This window comes from Dasypus novemcinctus, chromosome 10, assembly GCF_030445035.2.
Source record: "Dasypus novemcinctus isolate mDasNov1 chromosome 10, mDasNov1.1.hap2, whole genome shotgun sequence".
NCBI classification, from domain to species: Eukaryota; Metazoa; Chordata; class Mammalia; order Cingulata; family Dasypodidae; genus Dasypus; species Dasypus novemcinctus.
In genome coordinates, this window is record NC_080682.1 from 6697371 (window position 1) to 6719512 (window position 22142).

General features: G+C 41.7%; 1 protein-coding gene across 17 annotated transcripts in view; it reads left to right on the forward strand.

The window, feature by feature from the left end:
- Positions 1–16197, forward strand: part of KMT5B (lysine methyltransferase 5B) — a 71971-nt gene extending 55774 nt beyond the window's left edge. For 15 of the 17 annotated variants that reach the window (XM_071217933.1, XM_071217929.1, XM_058305072.1 and 12 more), the window contains 2 exons: positions 3518–3714; positions 11948–16197. In XM_071217933.1, the coding sequence (XP_071074034.1) occupies positions 3518–3714; positions 11948–13428 (1678 nt within the window). In that variant the 3' untranslated portion in view covers positions 13429–16197. Of the gene's footprint in view, positions 1–3517; positions 3723–11947 lie in introns of those variants that run through there. The other 2 variants (XM_071217935.1, XM_071217936.1) reach the window with 1 other exon arrangement.
- Positions 16198–22142: the final 5945 nt, after the last annotated feature.

A 22142-nucleotide genomic window follows, 5' to 3' on the forward strand; every position in this document is an offset into this window, starting at 1 on the left:
ATTATATGGGAATGACAGTGACTTAAAGGGAAAGGGAAAGTCTTTGGTCATCATTATTACTAAAAAGACAGCTAAAAAATGTAACATGGGGCTGTATAGCACAATAAAACTGAAATATGAATATGTGTAAAATTGTACATATAAGACCTTTTTTCTTTGAAACTGAACTAATGTGTGTTAATGTTACAGAATGTTGATATCAGACAGAAAAAGAACATGTGCTAAGTGAAAGGAATCAGACACAGTGCTACATGTTGTATGATGCTGTTTATATAAAATGTAAAATAGATGAATTTATAAAGTTGAAATTAGATTAGTGGTAATGTAGGGCCGGGGGAAGGGTAACAGGATTGAGAGATAACTGGTAAGAGATGTGAAGTTTTTCTTTTTGGTAATGAAATTGTTCTAAAATTTTTTGTGGTGATGAATGGACAGCATTGTGATTATACTAAAGCCATTGATTATAAACTTTGGATAGATTGTTTGGTATGTGATTATATTTCAATAAAACTGCTTTCAAAAAACTGGTTGCTGAGTAAAATGAATGTTACCCTCTTTTTTGTTTCGTTTGCTTGACAGAAAACAGCACCATAAACAGGAGGCTGGACCATGGTAGGGGGAGCGGGAACAGACACCATCAGCAGATGGCTGACAGTGGTGTCACAGGGTACTGTGGATGGAGGGTGGCTGGGAAATACACTTCTGTTTTGTGTATAAATACCCTAGGATTGTTGCACTTGTAGCAAGCATGAGCATACATTACTTTTGTAAGTTTAAAGGAAAGGAAGTAAGCAGAAGAAAGAATGGGGTATTATTAAAAGAATTCTAGGTGGGGTTGAATGGGACCTCATATTTTTTTAATGTAATATTTATACAAAATCAATAAAAAAATAAAGAATTCTAATTTCAAAATAAAATATTTCTACCATGTTCATTTATTTTGTGTTTAAACATATTTAAAGTATAGTCAATCTTTCTAGAAATGAACCTAAAATGTTACAAGTAAGGGTAGTGCCACAACTAAGTTTCTTGTTTTTTTTACAATTACCTTTATAAAAATAGAATTCCAGAAGCATTCTAGGAAGGTGAAAAGCAAAAATACTAACTCTTAAAGTAAAAAAAAAACTTCCTGGGACTACACATTAGACTTAGGGCTGTGCTCTTAGGACTAAGGGATGGGGAAGAAAGAAGTTATGTTGTCCCTTGCTTAGCAAAAGATAACGCACACTAATGACTTGGGGGAGAGATTTCATTTAAATCTTGAAATTTCTCACATGGGATGTTACAGAGAGTGTTGGTAAACTTCGTTATACAGGTGTGCAGTATTGTCAAACATTCAGAAGCTGCTGTTACATGACTTTTAACAAGTTAAAGACTAATAAAGGCAAGTCAAGTGAAGGCAGTTTTGGATGAAGAAAGTTTTTTTTTTAATGCAATATGTAGGGTGTTTTTATCTCAATTCAAAATTTTCTTACCCTTTTTAATAAAACTGAGTAGAAATTCACCTTTCTACTGCATAAAGCAAAGATTTGCAAAGCTAGATTTGTTGGGGAAGTTTAGGAGAACCTTTTATTAAATGCCCCTCATTTATTTCAAAAGACTTCATGTACATTATAAATAGTTAAAACAGGTCGCAAATCATTCATGCCCAGTGGTAAAAGCAAGTTGTTCTGGTTTGGTTTGGTTTAACAGGAATTTCTTAGCTTTTAGGGTTTGTGTCTTCTGGCTGGCTGGCAGTCTTTGGTGTTTCTTGGCTTCTGCCTCACATGGCAGTGCACATGGTAGCATCTCCTTTCTCTTGTGAGTCCCATGGACTTGCAGTTTCTGGCTGCTCTCCATGGCCACTTTCTCTGTGGCCTTCTCTGTAAGAACTCCAGTATTGGGATTAAGACCCATCCTGATTCAGTTGGGTGACACCTTAACTGAAGTAACCTCAGCAAAAGGTCCTCTTTACAGTGGGCTCACGCAGGAATAGATTAAGATTAAAAACCTGTTTTTCTGGGGTACATACACCAAGCCACCACATAAACATATCTCATAGAAGCTGAAAATTTTCCGTAGTCCTTCTCACTGGTACTGTTTTTCTTTGAAAAACATCCAGAATATATTATTACTTGTTTTATTTTTAGTTTTCCATTGTCTTCAATTTCAGAATGAATATCTATAAATTGTGTTTTGTTTTAAGATTTATTTTTTAATTTATTCCCACTCCCTCAGATGGTTCTCTTGTCTGTCTGCCTTCTCCAGGAGGCACCACAAACCAAACCCAGGACCTCCCACATGGGAGGCAAGTGCCCAGTGGCCTGAGCCACACCTGCTTCCTGCAGGCCGTGGCATCTGATGGCTTGTGGCGTCTGCTCGTTGTGGGGGGGAGTGTTAAACTCGTTGCCGCGGGGTGCGGTGTATAGCTAGTTGCAGCGGGATGCGTGCATCTGCTTGTCTTCTTTAGGAGGCACCAGGACCCAAACCTGGAACCTCCCAATGTGGTAGGCAGGCACCCAACTGGTTGGGCCACAGCTGCTTCCCTATAAATTGTTTTGGTTTTTCCATATTTTTTTTTTTTTTGAGAAGTTGCAGGTTTACAGAAAATTGGTGCAGCAATTACAGAGTTCCCATAATAAATTGTTTTTAATTTAATTTTTTATTATTTAATACCTGAAGATTATTCTTTTAGTCAAAATTTTGTCATTTTGACCTGGTGTATTAAACATCATTATTTAAAGATAAACATTATTTTCTCCATTTTAGGACAAGAAACAAAGTCTATGTTTAAACAAAAGAATTCATCTCTATTTTCTGCCACTAATTAAAATGGAAAGCAAGTCTTTTAATTTTTAATGCTTTTTATTTAGTAATACTTTGTTAATTTAATTATTTTTGTGTTTATTTCAGAAACTTTAATAGGAATTAAACAGTTTTTAATGCCCCAAGAAGTCAAATTTGCACAGATATACTTTAGCCTTCTTCTTACAGAGTTCCAATTAAGATTTGTTGGTATCTAACATTATTTTGTCTAAGTAATGATTTAAGGAAAATATCTGGTTGTTTTTTTTGCTGTTTTGTTTTGGTATTTTTTTTCAGTATTCCTTAATCTTCAGCATTCAATAATGTAGTATTAGATAGTGCAGAACAAAGCTAGAATATAATTAGCAGGTGAATTTTTTAGAACCACAATTCATACATAAGTATTCATTGTACCAGGCAGTTTTGAAATTGGAGAATTATTTATTTTTATTTACAAACGGAATTTTACAAAACCAATAGTTTCCCATAGACAATTAACAACTGATGGACAACCAAAACAAGTTATTTTGTTATTTTTAATCTAGAGTTTTTGTTCTATATATAAATATTTAATTTCTTTTGAGAGTCCTAGAATTGGCAGGTTTCCGGCCAGTGATTAGAGCCTCATCAGTTATTATGTCTGTTGACCTGATGTGTTTTAAGTACCCTCAGCAATCACTTACTGTAAATAAGTGTGTTCTGTTTGTGTAATCTGTGCAATTTTCTCTTTCAGACGGGGAACTGGTGCTTTTAAATCCAGAGTGGGACTGCCTGCGCCTGCTCCGGTTATCAATAGCAAATATGGACTCAGAGAAACTGATAAACGTTTAAATAGGCTTAAAAAGTTAGGTGACAACAGCAAAAATTCAGACAGTCAATCTGTCAGCTCTAACACTGATGCAGATACCACTCAGGAAAAAAACAATGCAAGTAAGTAAGGGAAGGGAGATTTGATAAGCATACTTTTTTAAAGTGTTTTCACACAGTTTGCTTTCTAAAGCATGCTTCAATAGTTTTGAACTTTTAAATATTGAAACTGGCACTCGTGAGCTTCAGCAACACTGAAAGGTTCTAGAAATTATGAGTACAAAGGCACAGTCTATGTCCCACCTCCAAATTCAGTACCATATTCTAGACTGAAATGTGTGGGTTTTTTAAATACTTGGTAATTGAATATTGAATTCTTCACAGTTGTAGAATCGTCGTATGTTTCAGAATCATTTCACGGTGTTAGTGACTCGAATGATGCCGTCAGGCCCTCCAAGAAGACAAAGGATAAGGTAGTATCCTAGAGGCACTAGCCATGGTATAGTGCCTAGCCAGGTTGTTTTGAAAAGATGATGGACTTGGGGGAGTTCATAGCTTCTGGCCTTCCGCTTTCCCCTTTTTTACTGCTTATTTGCCTTTTTAAAAATGAACTGGTTCAGTTCACCAAACTACCAATTACTAGACTCAGCATTGTGGTATAGGAGCATTTATATTGTCACCATATTATGGTGCACTGACTTGGCCACAAAGAAGGTAGCAAAAAAAGAGATGAAAAGGAGAAAGAAGCAAGCTTTGAGATAACCATTTGTGTGTGGTGGCAAAATCTAATGGAAACTGGAAAAAAGAGAGAATGAAGAATAAACAGAAAAGAGAGAGAAAGCCTATACAGGCAAAAGAAAATGCATCATGTTGTGGAGCTTTGAAGTACTGGAACCATTCTAATTGCTACTGCATTTCATATTGCTAACACCAGTTTTCTCTAGTTGCCACTAAAGCAGTAGACTCTTTAGTGTCACTTGTCTGTTACAGACATGAATAAAGTTAAAACCTTTAATATGGTAAACCCCAAAATATGCCTGTTTTAGTGCTGGAAGGATGCAGGTGGGACGACTTATGACTCTGAGCACTTAGAAGCCCTCCAAGATAATGATTATTTTAGGCTCCTCTCCCCATCTTCAGACTTTTCAGCGCAACGCTGGATGCTCTCATGCCCTACAAAAAATCATGAAGCAAAGGGGAAGTGTCTCCTCCCTGTATGGTAAATGTCACTGCCATGAATTCCTGAGAAACTACCTGCTGCTGGAAGTCAGGAGCCAGGCATAACCTCTGTGGCATAAAAACAATATTGTATTCCCATTCCAGTCTTTAATGTTCACCATGAACAAGAGAGCACAGTTAGTCAATCATTCAACGTTGACTGCTGGTTCTGATAATAAATGCAGTGTAATGAACGATTGTTCTCTGAGTCTGGCTCCTTGGTGAAACTGGAGACTTGTGAAGCTCATGCTGTAAGTGCATACCCATACTTAAAACACTTCAGGCTGCCCATATGCATTGAATGGCTCTGTGATGTACAAGGGGGTGTTTTTGTATTCTTTGTGCATCAACTTTTTTATAACTAGGGTGTATGAATGAACTCAGTACACCAATTAGTTTAAAGATCAGAATACACATTTTTTGGAAGGTGCTGAGTATACTAGTTAATATATAAGCATCTAGGAAATATTTACAGATAAACCAGATAATTTATTTTAAAAGTCTGCTACTTGCTAAGGAGATAAAAGATGTCTGAGAGTCAGGTCCCTACCTCAAGGAGCTTATGTTCTAGCTCCAAGATAAGACAAGTACACAAGTCCTTTACAGAGCAGACTATTAAAGACATATTTGAAGTTTAATCCTTTTTAGTTATAGACTCAGCATTACAGAATAGAAATAGCACCTTCCAGTGACTACTCATATTAGAATGTTTGGTTTGTTCAAATTGCCTTTCTGCAGAATAATTGTTTTGAGTAATTCAAGGCTTGGTGTAACTGCCTTTGCAGGCTGGCTGCCGTCCTCTCTGCAGCTATTGTCCAGTCATGTTCACATAAAATTTCCTCAAATTCTTAACGTATTTGTTCAGGCTGTATTTCTTTTGATGTTTATCCTTCTACCTGTTTGAAAGAAAGGCATTTTTAAACAACAGATGGTAGAAAAGCCAGTACTGCCAGATATTCTCTCCCAAAGGAAGTGAATATGCATTGATGTGTAGATTTGGAGTGCCTTCTCTTTTCTAGGCTGCCAATCTTTATCCCGCACCTCACCATTTAGAATTTAGCAACTGATAGAGGAACTGCTGCTTAGAACAGCCTGTATGTTATTTTTAAAGATAATATTTCTGCCTGATTGGAGGAGAAATTACTTCTTCCTTCTATGCAGGTCCTTTTTTGAAAGGTGTCTGAAGAGCCACAACTTGACCTGTAGTTTCCCGGGAGAGATGACATTATGCCCATTTTCACAAATTCAGTCCACAGATCTGAATTATGAATGCCATTATTGAAACACATTCTAGTCTTTCAGGCCTGTCGTGCTGCGTTGGTTGGGCTGCCTACTGTAGTTAGTGCTGCAATGTGGTGAGACCCCAGAGAGCCCAGAGATCTTCAAGTACAATGTAGGGATATGGTCACGGTGACTGCCAGCACTGCCAGTCAGTGCAGGAGCCGCTAGGGAGTGCCTGTTGCAGAGATAGCATATTGGATCTCCACTTCTCTTTCTCACCCATCACAGACATCACTAATTGATCTTAACAGTCCTTTCTGCTGAGTCTTTGTGCTGCCTCAAAGTCTTGTCCAACACGGCTCTCAGCAACCCTAACGAGTCTGTGTCAGTCATGTGGGATGAAAGCCGCTGGCTATACCTGCTAAACTCCTCAAGACTAGGATCTTTCAACTCCTACTGAGAGTTTTCTGGATCATCCTGTCCTGAAGATGGAAAAGAGTGTGGCCCTTGTATTATCTTGGTTCACGTTGACAGTGTGAATTTCCAGTACTGTCCGTACAGAGCCATGCTCAGGAGGCTTTTACTTTATTTTGCTGCTGTCATGTCTGTCACTGTCTTGGTGGGCTGTAAGTTTTGATGTCCATACAGGACTGCCTTCTGATTTTGAGGATGGTCCGTACCCATGCGTAGGACTAACAGCATAACTCCTTGTTATACTCTACGGGCAGTGTAATAGAGTGGTTCAGAACTGAAGATGTGGAGCCACAGACCTAAATTCAGAACACCTCTCTGCCACTTAATGCGTACCGATAGCATCTCAGCGAGTGCTCATGAGGGTTGAGAGAATACTGAGTGGGCCATTCTGCCCAGCATCTACTATGTAATGATTGCTAAGAAAAAGATCTATTTCCAGTTGAAATTGCTGTCTTAAGTTTATATGCATTTGGGTTCATCTCAGCTACCAGGCAGGCGATGATAGTCACACATAATATTTGAAGTAAGGATGGCCATGGGTATATCTTAGCTACACTTCTATCAGAATCTAAATTTCCTTTTTTTTTTTTTTTTGAGCTACTGGAGGCCTGGAATTGAACCCAGACCTCATATGTGGAAGCCAGCGCTCAACCACCGAGCCACATCAGCTTCCCTGAATTGGTTTTTTCATTTGTTTTGCTTGTTTTTTCAGTTTTGGTTTTTTTCAGGAGGCACCAGGAACCAAACGTGGGACCTCCCATGTGGGAGTTCCATCTGCACCCTAAATTCTCTCTCTTTTTTTTTTAAGATTTATTTATTTCTCTCCCCTTCCCCCCCACCTCACTGCAGTTGTCTATTCTCTGTGTCTTTTTGCTGCATCATCATTGTCCGCTTCTGTTGTTGTCAGCAGCACAGGAGTCTCTGATTCTTTTTCTGTTGCATCATCTTGTGTCAGTTCTCCGTGTGTGCGGCACCATTCCCGGGCAGGCTGCACTTTCTTTCACGCTGGGCGTCTCTCCTTACAGAGCACACTCCTTGCGCATGGGGCTCCCCTACGCGGGGGACACCCCTGCATGGCAGGGCACTCCTTGCGTGCATGAGCACTGTGCATGGGCCAGCTCCACATAGGTCAAGGGGGCCCGGGGTTTGAACCGTGGACCTCCCCTGTAGTAGACAGATGCCCTAACCACTGGGCCAAGTCCGCCGCCCCCCTAAATTCTCTCTTGATATACTCTTTTCTAGTTTGTCATGGCCATGGTCTTCCTTCCTTAGCATTATTGTCACTGAAATTATCAAACCCCCAAAGACAGTGTAGCATCTTCTTAGAACAGTGAAGAACTCTTGACACATTGTCAACTCTGGTCTTAAGAATTGTCATTTTTCTTGCCTGGTGACTTGCTTTCTACTTTTTTCAGGGCTTTTGGGTTGAGATACTGCTTTTCAAACAACAGAATACATAAATGAATAAGCTGTAATGAAATCTGTTGAAATACTATGTAGCATTTGTTTTGTGGTCAGCCTAGAATAAAAAACACAAGTGCTTTGTCAGTGATTTGCTGCTATCAGCTAACAAGGAATCTATTGGTGGAGGGTGGAAAGGGAAGGCACAGATTCAGAATCATCATAAAATGGGGATTCAACTAATGAATTCCAATAAGAAGTGCCTGAGTCGGGGCAGCCTTGGGTGCTGTGAGAGAACATAGGAAGGGCAGCCTGTCTTGCAGAGGGACTCAGGAAAGGCTCTTAGAAGTTTTTCCAAAGTTGAGACTTAAGGGGGTAAGGAGTTGGCTAAGTGAAGCACACGCAAAGCAAAGGCAGTTTCATAAGTGAAGATACGGAGATGAGTATAGGACTTGAATAAGTAATGTTTGTCATACTGGGAGTAAAAAATGAGAAGAGATGACACCTTAGTTTAAAATTTTTGAACTTTATTCTTAGGGCATTAAGTCATGGAGAGATTTAAAGCCTAGAAATGACATTAGGTGCTAGGAAAATCATTCTGGCTACATAGTAGAGAATGGATTTTTGGGAAAGCAAGAGGAGAGATGGGGGCAAGGTGGTAGGTAGGTCAGGCAAGAGATTATGGTAGTGGAGAGGGAGGGAAGTAGACAGGTTCCAGTGACATTGCCAGGTGGATTCCACTGGACCCAGTGGTTAATTGAATGAGGCCATTCGGGAGGGAAAGCAGGAATCCAGGTGACCTCCAGGTCTCTGACATGGGCAGCTGGGTGGAGGTTGGTATTATTGACCAGGTCAGATAACACAGAAGGGGAAGCAGCTGTGGGGTGACAGGGTGAGTTCAGATTAGACAGTGTTGAGGATGAGGGGTTTACGGGGCAGCCTGAGGAAGACCCACATTCCCATCCATCTCACATTTGGTGGGATCAAGAGAGAGATCAGGCTAGAGGGTGGTTAGGGCCTTTTTGCATGTAAATGGGAATAGCCATGGGGGAGTGGATGCTGACCACCCCAAGAACATGTGAAGTTTCAAGAAGCCAGGAAGTAAGCACTGCCTCAGGGCAGGGAGGGGAGGAGGAGACCAAAGGACAGCATCCCCCCAAGAGGGTGGTCTTGCAGGCAGTTGAGGGAAGAGGGTTTTTTCAAGAAAACACAGTTGTCAGTGTCACATCTGCAGAAAAATGAAGACAGATAAGGGCTGAAAAGTACTGGATATCAGGGCAAAGAGATTGGCAAAGGCTATGTCACTGGAGTGTAGCCTGGCTCCAGATGCAGCGAGGACTGCCGAAGGGGTGACCACAGGTCTCATGAGAATGGTGTGGGGAAAGGTAAGATAAAAGCAAGAGGACCGCTGAGAACAGTCAGGCGGTGGTTCTGGAAGAGTTACAGGGTGAGCAAAGGAACATCGGGCACATCTGAGAAAGCCGAGCAGATGCTGTCTTGTCTTGAATTTTGCATGGAAACCAGGAGAACACTAGTGTATTTACATCAACAAGCACATCTCGTTAGTCCCTGTACACCTAAAGGAATTCTTTAACAAAACAGTTCCTTGAATATCCTTATATTTTCTAGATACAGTCTAGCAAGTAGTTCTGCATAAAATTGTGTAGTATCCAAACTTCACTATTCCTACTAGTCTAAACTAAGTTGCCACTTCAGCAGCAGCCCCCACATCTAAATATGCTCTTGGTTCAATCAGTGGCTCTCAGTCCTCTGAATTCTGCTGGTTTGGGTACCCTGAAGCCATTTATCAGCCACTCCTTGAGTACAGGGAATTGGTGGTTTGATATTTTTGGAATGCTAGTTGTACATTCTTGTTTCTTTTTTTACAATAAAAATGAATAGAAACTTCCTTAGCCATGCAGAAAAAGTAGAAATTGCCCTGGCCCCTCTCACGCCTGTAACAAGCAGTGGAGACTTTGTCTGCAAGATTCCCGTGCTCGCTGCGGCAGGCAGTGCCCGGCGCTGTCCCTGGGCGCTGTTCTTCCTGTTTCTAGTGAGAGAGGATTGTTAGTTTGGTCATCTCACCTCAGCTTTCCCAGTGAATGACTTAAACAGGTGTGTTGATTGGGAAGAGGTTTTTCAGTTGGGGTGTGGGGGTAACTAAGTAACTGAGAAATTGACTCAGTTATAAAACTGCATAAAAGGTCCAGAATGTAAACACAGAGAAAAAATAAAGATGGCAGTTAATGGCAAAGTCAGAGGCTCGCTGTGGGAGCAGATGATTTAAACTCAGGTTCCATACAAGCCTTCTGAGACATCCTGGAACTGTCACCTTAGTTCTCCACAGGGGTTATTACCATGAGGATTGCCATAACTGTCCTGTGTCCTTGCCTTGGAGGATAGAATTTTGAATCCCTCCTTGTTCTGAGAGCGTATGATTTTAGAGGCGTGCTTCTTTCCTCTTTCAGTTTGATTTTTGGCATCAGGCAGTTACTGAAGGGATAAGGCCCAGTAAGTTCTGCAGCTTTTTTATTTTATTTTATTTTTAGATTTTTTCTCTCCGCCCCCCCCCCCCATTTGTCTGCTCTCTCTGTCCATTCGCTGTGTGTCCTTCTGTGACTGCTTCTATCCTTATCAGAGGCACCGGGAATCTGTGTTTCTTTTTGTTGTGTTGTCTTGTTGTGTCAGCTCTCCGTGTGTGTAGCACCATTCCTGGGTAGGCTGCACTTTGTTTCGTGCTGGGTGGCTCTCCTTACGGGGTGCACTCCTTGCGCGTGGGGCGCCCCTGCATGGGGGACACCCCTGCGTGGCACAGCACTCCTTGTGCACATCAGCACTGCGCATGGGCCAGCTCCACATGGGTCAAGGAGGCCCGGGGTTTGAGGCGCAGACCTCCCATGTGGTAGACGGATGCCCTAACCACTGGGCCAAGTCCTCTGCCCCTCCCTGCAGCTTTTTTAAGTTGACAGCCCCCCAGTTGTACAGTTCTGGCCCTTGCAGAGTTGGTGAGACAACTTAGAAACAGTGTAGTTTCTTTTTATTTTGTTTTGTTTTTGATACAGGTCTATTGGAAATAACAATAAATGATACTAAGGGCCGTTTTTCTTGTTTGAAACCATTGTGATAGAATTTGTTTCTGAGATTCCATTAGAAGTATATTCTGTTTTTCTGGCCAAGATAAGTAATAATACTTCATGTTAATTGGGTAATGGATTGTGGAATCATATTTAAAATGATGGTAAAGAAGAATTTGGAGGCTGGGAGACTGATTTTTACTTAGTTTTCCTCCAAATCTTTTAAATGGCACAATATTAAATCAGGAAAAATACTTAGTTTAGACCCATGTCATGATAGATTAAGGACAAGCTTAGAGTGAAATCTAGGTTCCTGGGATGCTAAGAGCTCTTGAACTATAAAATTACTTACCTCAAAAATGAGTAGAGGGAAACGGACTTGGCCCAGTGGTTAGGACATCCGTCTACCACATGGGAGGTCTGCGGTTCAAACCCCGGGCCTCCTTGACCCGTGTGGGGCTGGCCCATGTGCAGTGCTGATGCGCGCAGGGAGTGCCGCGCCACGCAGGGGTGTCCCCGCGTACGGGAGCCCCACGCGCAAGGAGTGGGCCCGGTAAGGAGAGCCACCCAGCGCGAAAGAAAGTGCAGCCTGCCCAGGAATGGCGCCGCCCACGCTTCCCCTGTCGCTGACGACAACAGAAGCGGACAAAGAAACAAGACTCAGCAAATAGACACAGAGAACAGACAACCTCGGGGGGGGGGGGGGAATTAAATAAATAAATCTTTAAAAAAAGAAAAAAAAGAATAGATGCTCCATTGATTAGAGGTAGAAATTAGAACTTAAAAGCCGCACAGGGATGCTTATGTACTGGCAAAAGCTGAACTGGGTGGTCTATGTCCTTTATCAGTATGATCTTAATATTTCATAGGTCATAGTTGGCTTTTTTACTTTGTTTTGTTGAACACTATTGTGATACCATGCCTGTCGTTTATCTTTGTTTTCTTTTCTTTTTTTCTTAACCTCACAGCTTCTAACCGAAAATCTTCAGTTGGTGTAAAAAAGAACAGCAAGAGCAGAACATTAACAAGGCAGTCTATGTCAAGAATTCCACCTTCTTCCAACTCTACCTCATCTAAACTAACTCATATAAATAATTCCAGGGTACCAAAGAAACTGAAAAAGCCTGCAAAGCCTTTACTTTCAAAGATAAAATTAAGAAATCATTGCAAACGACTGGAGCAGAAGAATGCTTCAAGAAAACTTGAAGTGGGAGACTTAGTACTCAAAGAGCCTAAAGTAGTTCTGTATAAAAATTTACCCATTAAAAAAGATAAGGAATCAGAGGGACCAGCACAAGTTGCAGTGGGTGCTAGTGGGTGCTTAACTAGACACGCAGCAAGAGAACACAAACAGAATTCTGTGAAAGGTGCTCATTTGCCTGGCGAGGGCTCGCCCTGCACATACACAACCAGGCGGTCAATGAGGACGAGAATGAATTTGAAGGAGGCCTCTGACATCCAGCTGGAACCAAATACTTTGGATAGCTATAAAAGCAGCGTCATGGGACCTTGCTCAGACAGTGACCAGCAGCCAAGTCCTGTGGTGCAGGAGGAAGAACTGGCTCGTGAAATTGCACAAAAGGGGGAAGCAAAGTGTCATAAGAGTGACACTGGCTTGTCAAAAAAGAAATCACGACAGGGAAAACTTGTGAAACAATTTGCAAAAATAGAGGAGTCCGCTCCGGTGCACGGGTCCCCTGGAAGAGACGGCGTGGTGCCAGACGTGGTGGGTTCACACTCTGAGCAGGGTGGGCACAGTGGCCCAGGCGGCGTGCTTGTGGGCTACCCGGACTGTGCCCCTTCACCTGTTGGCTGTTCAGTTGTTACATCTGATAGCTTCAAAACAAAAGACAACTTCAGAACTGCAAGAAGTAAAAAGAAAAGGCGGATCACAAGATACGATGCACAGTTAATCCTAGAAAATAACTCTGGGATTCCCAAATTGACTCTCCGTAGGCGCCATGATAGCAGCAGCAAGACAAATGACCAAGAGAATGATGGGATGAATTCTTCAAAAATAAGCATCAAGTTAAGTAAAGACCATGAAAATGATAATAATCTCTACGTAGCAAAGCTTAATAATGGATTTAACTCAGGACCAGGCAGTAGTTCTACAAAATTAAAAATCCAGCTAAAGCGGGATGAGGAAGGCAGGGGGTCATATGCAGAGGGTCTTCATGAAAACGGGGTGTGCTGCAGTGACACGCTCTCTCTCCTGGAGTCTCGAATGGGAGTCGATGACTATGGTCAGTACGAGGAGGAAAGTACAGATGATTCCTCCTCTTCGGAGGGCGAGGAAGAGGAGGATGACTATGATGATGACTTCGAAGACGATTTCATTCCTCTTCCTCCAGCCAAGCGACTGAGGCTAATAGTTGGGAAAGACTCTATAGATATTGACATTTCTTCCAGGAGAAGAGAAGATCAGTCTTTGAGGCTTAACGCATGAGCTCTTGGTCTGAATTTGACCCGGGATGACTTCTTTAAAGAAATAAAAAATTCCAGTCGATTATTCCTCAACCGAAACATTTTAGTGGCAGCACCTCTATTGTCTCTTCACTTATCAGCAGAATAGTGTAGAAAGTGTACAGCGTACTGACTCTTCAGTCTGATTTGTGCAAATTTTTATTGTACTTTTTAAATAGCCTTCTTATGTGCAATTCTGAATTAGAGATAAAGCCCTGTTGTAAAATAAAGGCTCAAGCAAAATTGTACAGTGCTAGCAACTTTCCACACAGGACAATGAGAACAATAATGTGGCTACACAATTTTTAACTTCAAGAGCATCAACTGGCTCTTTAATATATGACTAAACAATAATTTAAAACAAATCATAGTAGCAGCATATTAAGGTTTTCTAGTATATGCTAATATCACCAGCAATGATCTCTGGCTTTTTGATTTATTTGCTAGATGTTCCCCCCTTGGAGTTTTGTCGGTTTCACACTGTTTGCTGGCCCAGGTGTACTGTTTGTAGCCTTTGTTAAAGTAGCGAGCCATTGGTGGGAGTCAAATTGGTTTCTTAAAGAAAAAAAAAGTAAAATTACACGTGTGGCGGCTCACTGTTCAGTACATTACATGTATGAGGGTAGCAGTGTGCGGGATGTTTCCATACAGCGTATTTATTGCTTGTCATGTAAATTAAAGGCCTTGTATTTAACACTTTTCAATCCTTTTAGATAAAATTGTTCTTTGCAAGAATGATTGGTGCTTATTTTTCAAAAAATTGCTGTGAACAATGTGATGACAACAAGCAACATTTATCTAATGAACTACAGCTATCTTAATTTGGTTCTTCAAGTTTTCTGTTGCACTTGTAAAATGCTACAAGGAATATTAAAAAAAATCTATTCACTTTAACTTATAATAGTTTATGAAATAAAAACATGAGTCACAGCTTTTGTTCTGTGGTAACCTATAAAAATGTTTGTCTTTGAAATTCAATGTAAAGAATTGAAAACAATGTACATGTTGTAAATATTTGTGTGTTGTGAGAAATTTTTGTCATAAGAAATTAAAAGAACTTACCAGGAAGGTTTTTAAGTTTAGAAATATTCATGCCAATAAAATAGGAAATTATAAATATATAGTTTTAAGCACTGCATCAGTGGGAGTTCTTGGCTTTATGTTAGTTTAGAAATGAAATATCAAAGATACTTTGACTATTATCAGTTAAGAGTCAGATTTAATTTTTTTTAAAGCACTTTGAGAAAAAAAGTTTAATGAGCAAAGTTTTGATTACTACTTATGTTCGATACCAGGCTCTTTCAGGATTTCTCTGGATTAATTTGCAAATTATTGAACAAAGAATTCGGGAGTGTAAATCTGTGACAGGTGTTTGACACCAGTGGGTCTTTTTGTTTCTGGGAAATGTGAATATGTGCTTTCAGGTATACAGTGTTCTAAGGAAAATCAATTCGATAGAAAAGTAGCCCAGGTCTTCAAATTTTGAAAGGATCTGCAGACAATGTAAAGGTCAGTGGAGAAAACCTCAGTGCTTACTGCTATTATGGATTGATTCCTACAATTTTCCAGGTTCTGGGGACAATTGAATTAAGTTCTTTAAAACCGTTGCCATTATCTTCCAAATAGAAATTAATGATGTTCATAAAAGTTTTTAAAATTTAGTGTTTGTTTTTTTCCCTCCTGTGTTCCCTAAGAAATTACTTCTGTACGTGATGTGACCTTGTCCTCATTTGTGCGGTGCCGTTTCTCCCCTCAGGAGTTGGTATGGCAGCACATGGCAGGCGTCCCTCCCCGCCTGCCCATGCCCGCTGCTCACGTGTAGAATTCTTGCCCTCACACGGCGGCCGCACAGTCTTGGCAGCGTCTCCTGTGGCACTCGGAGCACTTTACAGACCCGTTGGGTCCTCTGGGTCCCTGTGCAGGAAGCCTGTGAGACACACGCGGCTAAAGGAAGATAAAGATTAGACTCTCAGTCTGGAAATTACCAGAGAGCAGTGGGTCACCTCTTCCATTCCTACCTGAGCTTGGAAGGTTTTGAAGAGGTTCAGAGACTAAGTATTGAAATGTTTCTTTGAATACCAACAATAGCCATTTCAGTCTTAAAAAGTAATAAAACGTCACATTTCCCACTTTTCTCCATTTTTTAGCTTAATTTTAGTAACTTATTTATGTTTTTTTAAATTTTATTGGGTCCTCAACTTTTGAGGCTGACTTTCCCATGGGTCTTGGAGCAGTGACATTTGGTGACAAATCACTGCCTCTCAGGAGTTGGTATGCACAAGCACTCAGCAGCCACTGTTGATGCCTTCTAAGGAAACCTAATTTCCGTTTGTTTTACAGGTAGGGGCCTCGGAACTGTTCTAGATCTGCTGTAGAACTTCAGTGTGTGGAATGGCAGCATCCACGTACTGTAGACCAGTTTGGAGGAGGTTGCATTAAATAAAACTTAGCTTGAGCTTATGCAATGATTGGTAAAGATTTTGGCATTGTAAGAATTAGGAAATGATCATAGAAATAAATGTAAAGTATTCAATTTTCAATCATTTTTCAAATCACTGTTTTAAATTGTGTTGCTGAGTTGTAATACTTTTGAGATAACAATGTATTCCTTGTACTGAAAGAATGAAAAAGGAATTTTTCAGCATTTGAGGTAAGTTCTTTAACGTTTCATTAAAAAACATTTTTTACAAATATTTTGTACATGCACTTGCAGTATTGAGGTTAATCATTTTAATAAATTCGGAAATTAAAACATGTTGGCCGGTGTTCACTATCTGAGGGAAAAGGTCAAAGCAATGACTTTCTCCACAAGATTTTCATATAAAGTTGAATTTGTAAGATTGGGAAGTTTGTTAAAGCTTCTCAAATCTGTGAGTGTTGAGTTACTTTCTAGGCCCTGGTTCCCCTTCTGGTGCCAGAGTGGAAAGGATGAGTCTCGAGGGTAAGTGTTGGCTCGCCAACAGGAAGGCTGCGTTTAAACCACAGAACCACCAGCCCCTGAACCCAGCAAGTGCCCTCAAAGTGGAAGAAAGTAACATTTGAGAGTTCTTGCAACCCAATTATTAATAATTTCTGATGACTTGGGAGTTTTTGATCACCAAACTGGACAAAACTGGCATATCCAGAACTGACATGGGTCCTTTTATCTCCCAGTACTGCCTCTTAATCCTAATTGGAAGAGGAAATACACTGGCTCACGGACAAGTCAGGAAGCCTAAGTTGGCCCCGCTCTGCAACAACTCAGTGACCCTGAGCAAGCGCTGAATCTCCAGATTTCATTTTCCTAGCATCTAGCACGGTTCTCAGAAATCGGTGTAGCCACCTGGGGACGCCTGGTCTGGCTGCCAATTAAGTTTCAGGATGTAGCGTATCCACTCTCGATGTGCGCAGGCAGGGCGAGCAGTGCAGACCAGAAGAGAGAGGCTTTCACTTTTCCTAGTTAACTGAAATACCAAACAGGATGAAGAAAGGTTAAAAGATGACTGTTTAACATGACAGGTTTAACATGACTGTTAAAATCCTCGGCCTCTTAACTCAGAGTCTGGTTTTGTCTCTCCTCTGAAATGAGCTATTCCTTCCCAGTAACCTGCGACAGCCAGCTTGCAGCATAGCATGCTGCTCAGAGCCCTTGTGTGATCATTGCTTCCCAAAAGGCGAGCATTCTGTTGCTCACTGGTGGGCCCACATCATGTTCTGCTGCAGAACCCAGTGACACCCAGCAAGATGCAAACATGCTGCCAACGTTGGGGACACCAGTAGCCCCCCAGTTGTGTTAAGGGTGGCCTTAGCATGCAAGGGGAAGGTGAGAAGGTCACCAGCCTCTCTCGCGTGAGACCTGAAAGCACAGGCTCGGTTTGTGTCTGCTAATGACCGGCCCAGAGGAAAAGTGAATTTTTATTATTCTGCCTGAGGGGAGAGAGAGGACACAGATAGGAAGGTGGGCCCCGTGTGAAGAGGTTCTCCCAAGAAAGTCAGCTCACAGGTATGCTTAGAAACAGTTGGAAAGCTGCTGATCTGGAGGGCAGAAGGCAGAAAGCAGTGTCGTAGAAATGGCTTTGGTAATGCTCCTAAAAGGAGTCAATCTGTTATCAGACCCTGTTTTCTCCTTGTCAGGTTTGTGGGTTTTCTGATAAGCTGCGGTAGACAGGGACTTTCTGTTCTTTGGGGCCGCTCACCCGTTTAGTGTTCAGCTAAGGGCGTCCTTGCGTCCATGGCGGCAGAGCGGTGGCGGGCACTGCAGGACTGGTTTCCCCAGGTGACCCAGAGCAGACAGGATCTCCTGTGGCAGGAGTAAACTCATTTCTTCAATAAAAGAAGGTGGCAGACAAATTGTTACGTGTTAAGGAAGGCAGATCAGTGTGTGCTATAATTAAAACTACAGAAGGAGTTAAGAGAACTTCAGGGAAGGGGCCCCGGCATGAAGAAGGAAGATCGGCCACAGCTGCTGTGGTGGGAGGGGACGGCAGCAGAGAATACCACTCTAAGGTCAAAAATACTCTCTTGACATTGGTTATTAGTGGACTTGGAGAGCGCAACTTGGAGGGGAACCATACTAGCCGAGAAGGGAGCAGGAGGAAGTTCGGCTGTGAAGGGGGAAAGGGTAGCAGCTGGAAGAGGAGGTGGAGTTAAGGTACAGTGGTAGATTCTGTTTTAACAGAAGACACAAGTTTAACTGTTGAAATAGGAAGCTTCCATAGGGGATTAGGCCTGCAAGCGTTCCTGAGAAAGGAAGTAAAGGAATTATTCAGCCCAGTGGGGATGAAGTGGGAGTACATACCCATCTTCCTTGTAACAAAGGAAAAGAAGGTTGTGGATGCAGGAAGTTCGTGGATGCAGCGAGGAGCCAGCTGCTGTATCAAGGGTTTCTACCTTGCCCGGTAAGTAGGAAGCCAGGTCATCACCTAGGAGTGAGGAGAAAAGGACAGGCCCCAAATTTGAGGAGAACGAAGTTTGGATTTTTTTAGTTTGGGTGGTGTTTTTTTCAAATCATAAAATATGTTACATTAGTTGGTTTTGCAGTATGTTTTTTGGAAGACTTTGTCAAAATGCACGGCCCTTTCATGAAGTATTTAACAAGAGGGAGGTAGAAAGGAGGTGGGACATGGACAAAATCTCACGGGAATGTAACTAACTATAGAAACCAAGGTCCCACACTGTGTCTTAGGTGTCCCAGGGAGTGAAGGCTGACTGCTAAATTTTGAGCAGGAAGGATCTGTGCAGGTGGCAGTCTCTGCCTGACAGAAAACAACAGTCAGGAGGAAGCCACAGGCTGGCATCAAACCAGTAGGTGCAACAGAAGATCAAGGGTTGGAGAATATAGGGTTCAGATTGGTAGGGAGGGGTTGAAATAAAGAACCCTCGAGTGTGTGCAGATTAAGTAAGAGAAGGCTACGAGCTAGAGCAGGCTGTTGGCCAAGGCCAAAGTCAGGGAGACAGAGACCTGGAGGCTCTCCGGTGGTCCAGGTCTGGTGGAGTGGTGGTAGCTGTTCCACTACTACTGGGACCCTGGTATCTATAGTTAGCTTAGATTCCCAAGTGAGCCTTTGTCCATGCCTTACCTCCTTTCCACCCCCGTCGTCTCAAAATACTTAATGAAAGGGCTGTACATTTTGACAAAACCTTCCAGTAAATGTATTGCAAAACAAACTAACATATGCTGTGATTTTAAAAATGGGGAGGGCCAGAGACTGGTGTCAGAAAGTAGAGACTCTGACCTGTGGATGGATTGCATTTTCAGGTGCTTAACAGGGCTATGAGAGTCAGCAGCTAAAATGCCTGGAGGAGAATGTCCCTGGAGGTGAGAAAATCATGGTTCTGAGCAATCGGGGCATTGGACGTAATTAAAAGTCATTCAAATCCAAATAACAGACTGAGACACTCCACAGGAATTTAGGCAAGCAAAACCTGGCAGAACTATCTTACTCAGATCTCTGGAGAACAGTTGAAGGATTCCAGTAACTGGGTGAGCACCAAATCTAGAAAAGGCAACTGAAAAATGGTAGGAAAGCCTCATGGTGACTACTTTTGCCTTTGCTCCACCCCCCTGGAAAAGGAACCAGCCTAGCTATCTTTGTAGGTCACAGGTCCTGTTCTGTAGGGAACAGAGTAACCCTTATGCAATAATGGGGTGCATATATGCCTGTAACAATCTATCTGGTGACAGAAGGACTAAACCAGTTCTAGCTCCCCACCCAAAATTTGCGCTGCAGGGAAAAGCAGCTGATGGAGCAGATAAAGGAGTGGAAGAATCAAATCACAGCTGCCTGTGGCAATGAATTACCACCTTTTAAGACGTGCAACGGAATGCATGCCATGGAAGAAAGACAGCTTCTCAGGAGAAAAGGGGCATTAGGATCTGTGTAAACTAAGGCCACTTATTAAATCTAGAACAAAACACACGCTCAGAAAAGGCCTAACCCTTTAGCCTTGGGCTGTTCTTCAGGCTCATTGTTAGCCTGGCTAAGGTCTGAAGAAGAGCACCAGCCAGCACAGAGCCAATCTGCAAAGACTGTAAAGTGTTTCCATTTTTCTTTTCTCCCTGCTTCCATCTCTCTCTCTCTCCCTTCCTCCCTCCCTTCATTATTTTCTCCCTCCCCCCTCTCCTCTCCCCCCCCTCCCTCCCTCAAAGTTTTGAAAATTTTGTCATACCTGGGTACAAGTTTAAATAACAGACACCTCAGTAACTATTCTAGAATTAACATATATATAAAAACATCACAATGTCCAGTGTGTAACAAAAGATTACAAGGCATAAAAAGAAACAGAAAATAATGGCACATCAAAGGAGCAAGACAAAACATCAGAATCCTTCAACAAAGAAGCCCAGACTCTGTCACACAAGACAAATTTTTTTAAAATTGTCTTAAATATTCTCAAAGAGCTAAAGAAAAGCACAAAGAACTAAAGATACCAGGAAAATGATATATGAATAAAATGATAATTTCAGTAATGAAATAGAAATCTTAAAAGCAGACTATTATAAATGATGGACTATAGTTACTAGTGCAACTATAGAATGTTCTTTTTTGAATTGAAACAAATATACCACATTAAGGCAAGGTATTAATAATAGAGGTACATGGGAACTGTATCCATGATTTTTCTGTAAACCTACAACTGCCCTAATTTTTAAAAAATGGTAAAAAAAATTTAAGAATTGGAAACAAAAAGGAATAAACAGAGCTGAGGATGACAATAACTGACACAAAAATTCCCTAGAGGGGTTCAGCAGCACTTTGGACCTGGACAAGAAAGTATCATTGAACTTGCATATAAGACAATTGAAATTATTGAGTTTGAGGAAGAGAAAAAAATAATAGAAGTGAGCAAAGCCTAAGAGATCTGTGGGACAACATTAAGCATATGAATATATGTATAATATGTATAAGCATATGAATATAATGTATAATGTATAATGCTCACTTGAGCATTTGGCTTCCCTGGGGGACCAGCCAAGGTGGGATCTTTACCCCCTGCTTTTTTGGACCATTTGAGCTATGTAAGCAGTAAAGCAGCTACTTGCTGGGAGTCTGTTGTGCCTGAGCCTGTGTTCTCACGATGCACCATATAGAAACTTACTCCACAGAAGGCGAAGAAAGAGAGAAAGGGGAAGTAATAATGTCCAATGAAATAATGGCCAGAAATTTACCAAATTTAATGAAAGACATGAAAATTCACAAATCCTATAAGCTCAATGAATTCAAAAGTGATAAAGAGATCCACACCAAGATGTTTTTTAATCAAATTGTTGATTGCCTAAGACAAAGAGAATACTGAAAGCAAGAGAGAAGCAAGTGTAATGTACAAGGGAGCCTCAGTAAGGTTAAGCACCAATTTCTCATCATAGACCATGAACGCAAGAAGGCGATGGGATGACATATTTAGTGAAAGAAAAAATGCCAATCAAGAATTCTGTTTTGGGGGGTCTTTCAGGAAGATGGTGGACTAGAAAGACATGGGACTCTTTTCTCTCCCAGAAAAATTGCTAGAGGACAGGCTGAAACAGCCTGGAAAAAGGTCTTCTAGGATTTAGGACACCAGGAGAAGGCTGGACACTGCCCAGAGGAGAGACGAACGAAAAGGGGAATCACAATGACAGAATTGTGAGTTCAAACCAGTGGCTGCTGCTGCCGGTATCTCCCCCTCCCCTGACACTAAAGACATTTTAAAATTCCCAGGGAAGCAGATGTGGTTCAAGCAATTGGGTTCCCGCCTACCATATGGGAGTTCCCTGGTTCGGTTCCCAGTACCTCCTAAAGAAGACAGCAAACTGGCATGACGGGCAGGTGTGGCCAACTGATGCAACAAGAGACACAAGAAGAAAAACGTGTGTCTCTCAACATAACAAAGCAGGGAACAGAGGTGGCTCAAGTGATTAGGTGCCTCCCTCCCACATCAGAGGTCCCAGGTTTGATTCCCAGTGCCTTCTAAAGAAAAAAGGAAGACAAACAGAAACAGCAAGTGCAAACAATGAGGAAGTGGGGAGAAATAAATAAATTAAATCTTTTTTTTTTTAAAAAGGAATTCTCAAACTGCTGGGCCTACAACTACAGACAAAGGGGGCTCCAGGAATCCACCACCCCAGGAAAGAGAGAAAGAGGGACACAGCCTAAGGCTGACTCAGCTTTCGACTCACAGATTTGGTCTGCTGTGTCCCAGGACCTCTTCCAGTCTGGATGGGGCCACACCTTGTTTGCC